The sequence below is a fragment of the Thamnophis elegans genome, chromosome 12 (assembly GCF_009769535.1).
Source record: "Thamnophis elegans isolate rThaEle1 chromosome 12, rThaEle1.pri, whole genome shotgun sequence".
Taxonomy (NCBI): Eukaryota; Metazoa; Chordata; class Lepidosauria; order Squamata; family Colubridae; genus Thamnophis; species Thamnophis elegans.
In genome coordinates this window covers 25,073,595-25,083,915 of record NC_045552.1, presented here as the reverse complement: position 1 = coordinate 25,083,915, position 10,321 = coordinate 25,073,595, and the positions used below count along the sequence as shown (strand labels likewise).

General features: G+C 41.0%; 1 protein-coding gene across 1 annotated transcript in view; it reads right to left on the bottom strand.

Annotated features, from left to right (window-relative positions):
• CSMD2 (CUB and Sushi multiple domains 2) overlaps positions 1 to 10,321 on the bottom strand; it is a 735,331-nt gene that overhangs the window by 41,796 nt on the left and 683,214 nt on the right. Inside the window, exon 55 of the mRNA XM_032227842.1 lies at positions 1,665 to 1,838. Coding sequence (XP_032083733.1) covers positions 1,665 to 1,838 — 174 coding nt within the window. The remainder of the gene's footprint in view (positions 1 to 1,664; positions 1,839 to 10,321) is intronic.

Genomic DNA, 10,321 nt, shown 5'->3' with positions numbered 1-10,321 from the left:
CAACACACCACACACTCCATAACGGTTGCATGGTTTTGGAGAGAAGGTGACTAGCCTCTGAGATAAAATGTCACTGAACACTGAATATGAGGAGAAAGTAAAAATGGGTTCTGCCAATTCTTTAGGCACTGTTTTTTCCCCGCAAGCAGCATAAAAAAATGGATTAGATATTGATGCAGGTAACCGCTTGACCTGATTCTAATTGAGAGTCTGCTGAAAAAATTATGAATTCTAGTCACATTATTCCAACAGCTTTAAGCTCTTCAAGGCTGTGCCATGTATCAAATAGGAGATGCTAACAAAAGACTTGCTGGATCAGACTAAGAAAACTTCCCTGTTGTTTGATGCACATACTGGGGATATCCACATGGTAGACACGATAACTTTTGAAGGAGAAGTGTCTGTCTCTACAAGTCTTCTCCAATTTTCCAACCCAACTGTTAACATGGCTGTGCTGATTGAGGGTTAATAAGTGTCATCTGATTCATTGGAAAAGCTTAAAATAGATCAGTGTTTTTCAACCACTGTGCCGCGGCACACTAGTGTGCCGTGACATAGTGTAAGGTGTGCCGTGGGAAAATTACTTTATATATAGTCAATATAGGCACAGAGTTAAATTTTTTTAACATTTTCTAATGGTGGTGTGCCTCATGATTTTTTTCATGAAAAAAGTGTGCCTTTGCACAAAAAAGGTTGAAAAACACTGAAATAGATGGAGACTCTCCTTTAAAAAAGGTAACAGACATAATCCAGCAATTTCTACTACACTCTGTTTTCTCCTAAACCTGTGATGGTGAACCTATGGCATGCATGCCACAGGTGGCGAGCGGAGCCATATTTGCTGGCACGCCAGTTTTCTCCGCTTTGATGTGCATGTGCATGCTGGCCAGCTGATTTTCAGCCATCTGGGGGGCTGTTTTTGTCCTCCCCGGCCTCCAGAGGCTTTCCTGAAGCCCGGGGAGGGCGAAAAAAGGCCTCCCCTGGTCCTCCAGAGACTCTCTGGAAGCTGGAAATGGATCATTTCCAAACTTCCAATTGGCCCATTGGGGCTGTTTTTCATCCTTCCCAGGCTTCAGGAAAGCCTCCGGAGGCTGGGGAGGGAGAAAAACGGCCCCAAGGGGCCAACCGGAAGTTTAGAAATGATCCATTTTGATGTGCGCACATATGCAAGTGGGTGAATTGGTGTGGGCACACGTGTGCATGTGATAGCACGCACACACATAATTTTGCCACGCCATAAGAAAAAGGTTGGGCATCACTGTCCTAAACCATGTCGTGTGCTGTGCATATACTGAAAATATACGTCTTGCATAAATTATAAATCAGTCCTATAGTGAAATCTTCTGCCCTCTAATTTGTAAGACTGCCTGCCAGAAACTTTTAGTTAATTAAAATATGGACTTCAGCTGTTTGTAATTGAATGTGTCACTTGAAAGCTGACATTTATAACTGTACCTTGTATGAAATCTGACAGAGATCAGGAAAAGACACAAGTTATTGAAGGTCTTCCCTGAAGTTGCCACAAGTGGACCTAGGCCTCTTCCAAAGCATGCTTTCCTTGAAATCCGGATTGTTTTATGCAACCTTATTGAGTGATGCTACTTAAAGAGATGGGAATAAATCAACCCATGGTAGCTACCTTGTTTGCCACTAAGTTTTCTTACCTGAGCAATGAGGTAGAGAGCCACTCCAACGCCCATCAAGCTGACACGTACGGGTGGAATTGCCAATCAAATTCCTGCCTTCCTGGCATTTGTAGCGCACTACCGCCCCTACGCTGTGGACATCACCTAAGATCTGGGCATAGGGTGGGGATCCAGGATGGCCACAGGAGACCACTGAAAGAAAGGAACACCAAGTTTTCAATTCAAACAGAACTAAAGTTGTATTATATTCATTCATTCATTCATTCATTCATTCATTCATTCATTTATTCATTCATTCTCGCTCTCTCCCTCTTGCTCCATCCACTTTCTATATTGCCACAATTGTATTGCTTCTAAAAAGAGGGAAGGGGGATGCATGACAAAGAAGCAGGCGAGATAGAAATGAAATTTAATTTCATGCTACTAATTAATTAAACCAATTATTCCTTTTTAATTTTTTAGAATATTGTGTGTTTTAGTAAAAATTATACTTGCAAAGTTTTGGGTACATATATATATGTATATATACTGTATGTATGTATGTTTTAATGGAGGATACAGACAGAGGTCCCTACTTTATCATTTTAGCACACATAATGAAGAGGAAAAAAGAGCACTCTTAACAGCAAAAGCCGTTTGGAAACAGAGCCAAGAATTCTTCTCTTGCCCAACAGGAGCCTTCCAATTCAGTTTAATTTGTTTTAAACTGCAACAAATCTGTGCAATCTCCACACAAGAGATTTCACATTGTAACCACATGAGTGCTGAATTTATTTATACACACAGATGGAGCTGTGCTAGTTGCATTCTTGGTATTTGAGCATCCTGTGGATCAAAAGTATATTTTGGTGGGTCCTGCTGGCACTTGTGATTGGATCCACACGTTGCACCAAGTCACGCTTTGTTTAACCTCAGTTACAGTTAGTGGGAGAGCCATAATGTCCATATTAAAAAAAAAAGATGATATAGCAGAAGTGGGGACAAAGTTTTACGGTCAGAGCGTAGATTTGAATGAAGGTTGAGAGCTGCAGTTGATGGTGCAAAATGGATATTGACCTCTGCATACATGTGACCAAGATTTGGCAGGCTGATTCTTTAGGTTTGCAAATAAAACTTGTTCTCTTCTAAGCAAGTAGACCAATGATTAATAACAGGGATATATATTAGGGTTTGTGTACTGCTTTGGGTTTGATTCCAAAAAATTGCTTTAGAATGTGTGGGGATGTGATCCGTCTGCAACACTTTCAACCTGCTACATTAGGGCTGTCCAATCTTGGCAGCTTTTAAGACTTGTGAACTACAACCCCTAGAATTCCACAGCCAATTCTGGGTGTTGAAGTCCACAGATCTTGGGGTCACACCTCTGTGCCACATCTTTTCTTGGATTACTTGGCTACCCTCCACAACTGCCCTGTGAACCTGGTTAAAGAGGCAACTGCTTTGAAGAGTAGCAAGCAGCCTTCATATTTGTCAGATCATTAGATCTGAAACAATGCAGATCCCTATTTTTTTTTCATAGTGAACAAATGATCAGATTCTTTCCTGATGCACTTGCTGTTGTTAGTTGCAAAGTCATATTTGACCCATTGCAACCCCATGGACAATGTTCCTCCAGGCCTTCCTGTCCTCTACCCCCTCCCGAGTCCATTTAAGCTCATGCCTACTGCTTTGGTGACTCCATCCAGCCACCTCATTCTCTGCTATCCCCTTCTTCTTTTCCCCTCAGTCGTTCTCAGCATGAGGCTCTTCTCCAGGAAGTCCTTCCTTCTTATTAGGTGGCCAAATAACTTGAGTTTCCTCTTCAGGATCTGGACTTCTAAAGAGCAGTCAGGGTTGATCTCCTCTAAGACTGACTAGTTTGATTGCCTTGCAGTCCAAGGGACTTGCAGGAGTCTTCTCCAAGATCATAGTTCAAAGGCCTTAAATCTTGCGCGCTCAGCCTTTCTTATGGTCAAAACTTCACAACCATCCATTGCAACTGGGAAAACCATAGCCTTGACTATATGCAGTTTTGTTGGTGGGATGATGTATCTGCTTTTTAGTATGCTTTCTAGATTTGCCATACATTGATGCACTCATCTATGCTATATTGTTAGTGAGGTGTTATGGGAAACATATCTGACATGGTTCAGAAGTCTGTTACTTGATCATCTGCTTCATCTGCTTCCACAAAGACTGTTATCTGAACTGAGGTTTTTTTCTAATTTTCTTTAACCAAATCTAAGTCTTCACCATCCTAATACCTTTTCAGAATGCTTAAAAAAACTTGACCAGAAGGCGTGAAATATGTACTTAGTAAGAAAAGAAAGGACTGCTACACATGAAAAGCATTTGCAAAACAACATGCTTTTTGTGCTTTAATATTCTGTCAATGAGCTCCAAGTTAAGTCCGTGAGAAGACTGTGAAAGAGATGGTCTGAAAAAGAATACCCAAGAACTCAAATATAATTTAAGAACAGATACCCCACGAATTACAGGTAAACTGAAAACGTGCAACAGTGACAGCACTTCTAAAGATTAACAATTTCCTACATGCCCCATTTCTCTAAAAATGAATTCACTCATGGTAGTAGATACTTTTAACTAGAAATGCCCAAAATGGAGAAATAACATCTTTTGTATTCCACTTCACAGTGATATTGTCACACATGAAATGCCTTTTAACAATATGCGATTATCAGCTACTTCCATTCATCCTTCCTTCCTGAGCCAATTAGACAGAAATGGGAATTGCCTGTTGACTGCTCTTTTTGACTAATATGGGGCCAACGGCTGAAACTGTCTTGCGGGCTATACACAGGATCGTCTAATGAATTTGTGACCTCAGGCAATGGGTGTCTTCAGTTTTACACTGTCAAAAATGAGGAACTGAAACAAAGAATACTGTGTATAAAACCATTCTGGGAGACCTCAACTCATTTCTAAACTGTACTATAGTAGCTTGAAAGAGAAGTGGGTTTTAGCATTGTTGCAGTGATGACAAAGCAGCCAAGAGATCTCTCTCAATGTCATGTCTCCCATTTCATAACATTAGCAGAAGCATCCTGTGCAAAATGTAGTTCCAAAGTCTAGTAATAAAACTTAGGGCATTCTCAAGCATTCTGAAAATCATAGGAAAATAATGATAGAATAGAACGTTCTTTTGTAATGGGGGAAAAATGAGAAAGCTCAAGGCAGACTTTGATATGGCACAAGCATTCAAATGAGTGAGAGAAGCTTATTCTTGAAGAGTGAACTGGTCTCCCCAAAAGGAAATCTTCAGGAATATGAGTTTTAGTGGGGAAGCATGTTCTCCCTATGTGTCCTCGGCTGTTTGATTAGTCCGAATAGGTTGAAAGTGGCTAAGTGGCGAAAGTGGATCAGAAAGGTTGGCAGTTTGACAATTCAAATCCCTAGTGCCGCATAACGGAGTGAGCTCCCTTTAGTTGTCCCAGCTTCTGCCAACCTAGCAGTTCAAAAGCATGTAAAAATTCAAGTAGAAAAATAAGAACCATCTTTAGTGGGAAAGTAATAGCATTCCATGCACCTTCAGCATTTAGTCATGTCAGCCTCATGACCATGGAGATGTCTTCTGACAGTGGTGGCTCTTCAGCTTTGAAGGAGATGAGCACCACCCCTTAGAGTCGAAAATGACTAGCACATACAGTATGTGTGATGGGAACCTTTACCTTTACCTAATAGGTTGAAATTACTGCTTGTTGAAAATACTGTGTTCTTATTATCATGTATCCATCCCTGGATGGAGGGTATAGCTGCCTGGGGAATTCTGGGAGTTGAAGTCCACACATCTTAAAGTTGGCATGGTTGAGAAAGAAGCATTGCTTTAGAGCTGTGTTTCTCAACCTTTGCAGGTTTTAAGATGTGTGGATTTCAACTTCCAGAATTCCTCCACTAGCCTCTGGAAAGTTGAAATCCACACAACGTAAACCTGGTGAGGTTGAGAAGCACTGCTTTAAAGCAAAGACCCAACCAATGAGAGATGCTAAAGAACTTTGGCTGTTCTTGAAAGAAGTTGAGTGGGATTGGATCTGGCTAGCTAGGGAATTCTGGGAGTTGAAGTCCATAATCTTAAAGTTGCCAAGGTGGAGAAGCACTGCCCTAACTTAACAATTGCAGTAATTTGCTTAACATCCATGACAAAAAAAAGTTATAAAATCAGGCATCACTCACTTAACAACTGCCTTGCTTAGGCGGACATTCTGGTCCCAGCTGTGGTTGAACACAGAGAATGACCTATACCTCCTTGTTCTGGAAATCTTCATCTGGGAATACAACAAAGTTTCCTACTCTATTCCAAGCACTTATTTTCTGCAATAATCTTCTCTAAAACTACTTTCCACTGATTTTCTCTCATACTACTCAGCAGAAATGTCCAAACTCACATCAATGTATTGTGTAAGATCTATGTTTCATCAAAAGCTGACCCAGGGGGTCTAAGCCAGGAATAAGTCAAAAATATGATGATGGAGGTCTCCACCACATAAATGGAGTTCTCCTCCCATTTTACATGTTCCCCCACATGATGCGTGAAAAAGAAGGCCAAATCTTTGATTATAGTCATCACCATCATGTTCATTTTTTTTTTACTCATCCTTATAGACTTCTTATGGCGGTGGTGTCTATATTGCTTTAATGGTCTTTTCTGCAGGAGATCTGTTGAGTTCTCTAAATCCTTTTTGATGCAGTGTTCCTTCCACTGGGAAGAGAAAGTAGAAGTGGACACACCAGTACTTTCAGATCTTTTGAACTCTGCTGACTGTCTGGTGGGTTATTTACTCATTCTAAATGCTGAAAAGGCCACGACTGCCTGTCAAAATGCCACAACTTGGTTAACAATGAAGTCCAGGAGATTCCTTAGATCTCAGACAGTTGGCATTCAGTAATTCAGTCACCTCTGATTCTTTGGGGCTCAATGGCATCATTTTAGCAGGACTGTCTGCCAATAACTGTTCCTTTGTGTCTTGTAAGATCATGGATATGTCATCAGTGATATTGTCAACCTGTCTCCTCCTGTCATTTTTTATTATTATCTTCTATTTTTCCAAAGCTTTGTGCTCCTGCATACTGCAAAGGACTTCTTTCAAACATCTTGCACAAGACTCTACATTTAGCCAATTGTAAGATTCCAATTAAACCCTTGTTTTTCTCAAAACATCCTGCATTTTTATGTCCATACCGAAGTGATGTCCACTTGAGATAAATTATTTTGGTAGCGTCCATGCCTAAGATGACAACTATATAAGCTTACTTGTACAACAGTTTTGTTACCCTAATTACAGCAAAATGGGCTTATTGTATCAGTTTTCCATGGTGGCCAGATGAAATGCCTACGATACAGGGAAAACAGATTGTGCTGAAGAAATTAAATTAAAAAGACATTTGCTCCTTTAATTGCTTTAAGAGAAGGAAAGGGAGGCGGAGCACTTAAACTAAACTACCTTGTACTTTAAATGTGCAAAATCTGGACCTTCCACATCCTGATAAATATAAGGCTGGTATCTTCCCTTGAGCTGTAACATTTCTCTGGAAGTCATTAGTCATATTAATTAGCAGACTGATGGTGTGACCAATATCTACCCTTGGAGAAACTCTTCTATTTAGGCCGATATTCTGTCTTGAATTATTCCCTAAACCTCCTAAGGATGCTTGAAGAATTCAGTCTTTACTAATTGCGTTAAGGGATGACTTGAGACAGACCGTTTGATGAATATGTAAACTGGATTTTAGTTCCACTGTTCTTTTTAAAAAATTTAAGTGCAGATGAATGTACTCATTTAAAGGGGATGAATTGTGGATGAAAGACATTGGAAAGAGATAAAGATGAGAAATAAAGAAAGGGATTTTACTCTAAATTCATTTTTTGGGCAGGGGTGTCAATAGCTGCAGGATTTTAATGCATATGCTGCAGAGGTGGTATTCAGAAGGTTCTGACCAGTTATGTAGAACTGGTAGCGGAAATTTTGAGTTCAAAGAATGGGTAAATTTCACCTCTGACTAGCCCCGCCCCCATCTATTCTCTGGCTCCCGAGTCCCAGCTGATTGGGGATTTTGTATTATCTTTCCCCCAGGAGTGGGGAGGGAATGGAGATTTTACAGCATCCTTTCCCAGCCACACCCACCAAGCCATGCTATGCCCAACAAGCCATGCCCACAAAACCGGTAGTAAAATTTCTTGAATCCAACCACTGACTACAACTGTATTTATATATTGCATATACTCTGAAATTGCAGATTTCTTTTGGTCCTTCCAATTTATTTAATGCTGAGGTTTAAATATTTATTGTAATATGGTGCTCAGAATGCACTAGGCATTCTTGGCAAAAAGATATGCTTCATTTGATTGGGAAGTCCATCTCTTCCTTTGCTCTTCTATTTTTTGCACATTTCCCCCGGGTTTTCATTTGTTCACGCCCATCAAGCCACGTCCCCAGAACTGGTAGTAAAATGTTTTGAATCTCAGAATTGATATACTGCCCCATGGATATAATTTTAGAGGTGGCATTCATCTCTGATCTTCCCGTCCTTGCTTTCCACATATTATATGAAGTATAATCATAGTTTATTTCTGTTTTAGCTGGCACAGATTAGGGAGCCCTCTTCTCCCAATATTGCACTCACTGCAACAAAATAATCTTGTGTGGCTTTCTTTGGGAATTCAAAGATATAGATATAAGGTGTTTCCAAACTTTATACCCACATCTGCTATCTAGAGAAGGGAGGGAGGATTGATAGATTGTGAATGAGTCATTCATTGAGATCAAGTGGGGACTTAAAAAATGGGTCCGCAAAGACTTCAAAAACACCTTCTGAACTCTTTGAAACTAAAGCAAGCTGGGAGCTACCAGAATCAAGAATGTTGCTCAACTGTAAGTCCCATCATTGGCTTCCTGGGAGTGGTTTCACAAGATTGGAAGTTGCCCAGGTGGCATGCCTGCCCTCCATGGTGATGAGGTTCCCAGTCACAAAGAGAGGAGACGGATTACACCCTAATAATAGAGAGAACAGAACGATAGGCCACTAATTGCCTATCTTCTCCCTTGTTTATTATCACTGAATTTATTATCTCTAGTGGCTAATGGCTCCTATTTCTTCCTCTCAGAAAGAATGCTAATGATGCTGATAGGGGCCAAGTGACCAGCTAATGCTGTAATATGATGGAAGCAACGTCTCTTTCTCTTTCTCTTTCTTTCTCTCTCTCTCTCTCTCTCTCTCTCTCTCTCTCTCCCTCCCTCCCTCCCTCCCTCCCTCCCTCCCTCTCTCTCTCTCTCTCTCATGAAATAGGAAAATAAAAGATTCCTGCTGAAAAAGGGGGAAATGCCATTAGATGCTGGCAGGCTTTGGGCACAAACAAGCAAACCAACAATCGAGAATAACAGAAAATCAAAATGAACATTTTGCTACAGTTTCTATTGTTCAGTTTTTGTGTCTCCTTTCTCATTCTTACAATATTTGTGTGTGTGTGTTGTGTTGTGTTTTATTTTGCTCTCAAGGGGATATTTTATTTTACTCATTTATTTTGATTGATCCCTGGTCCCCCCCCCCCCCCCCCAACCATGCAACACTTATTATTTTAATCTCCAACTGCTATTTTTCCATGGTAGGCTACCCTGGAGGTAAATGTTGAATACATCTATTCTGAATACAGTGGCTGGTTTGCATGATCCTCCAAACAAGTCAACTACAGACAAATTTGAAAAGCTCAGAGTTCAATAAATCATGTGTTATCATGTTAAGAACAGAGAAATCTAATAGGGAAAGTTGGTACAAAATTAAAAATTCTCCTGGGAAGTGGCCACCTCCATAAATAAATTAGGGGTTAAAGCAGAGCCTGCGCCCTGAGCCCACTCTTGTACTCCAGTGAGTCTTGGACCCTTTACGCATGGCAGGAGAGAAAGTTGAACACCTTTCATATACACTGTCTCCGACGTATTCTCGGCATCACTGGCATGACAAAGTCCCAAATAGTGCAGCCTCGAAACATGCTGGAATTTCTAGCATGTATACACTATTGAAACAGCGACGTCTACTCTGTCTTGGGCATGTCGTTATAATGGCTGATGATTGGATTCCAAAAGATCTCCTGTATGGGGAATTAGTGCAAGGAAAGTGTCCCAGAGGGAGACCACAGCTGTGATATAAGAATATCTGCAAGAGGGATCTGAAGGCCTTTGGAATGGATATTAACAGCTGGGAAACCTTGACCTCTGATCGTTCAGCTTGGAGGCTAAAGACGCAGCATGGCCTTCTCCAATTCGAAGAGATACTTGTTTGGCAGGCTGAGGCAAAGAGGCAGCCCTGGAACCAGCGAAATCTGGGGTCTGGGCAGGGGACAGAATGTATCTTCCCTCAGTGTGGAAGAGATTGCCACTCCCGAATTGGCATTTTTAGCCACACCAGATGCTGCTTTAGGACCTCTTTCCAGAGCACGATACCATAGCCTTTTGAGACCGAAGGATGCCAATGTAATGTGAGAAAGCTCCTCTTATGAGTCTGGAGGGTTGGCATAAGCTGTAGTTTCTCTTTCCCCTTATTCATGGGGCCAAGAAAATGGGCAGGGGGAAGCCATTGCAATCACAAAACAACCTGTAAAGGACACATTTCCTTTCTGAATGGAATGTTCTGACCCAGGCTTCCTTATAAAGCAAGAAGCAAAGTTTTGGTCCGGACAAAACCTC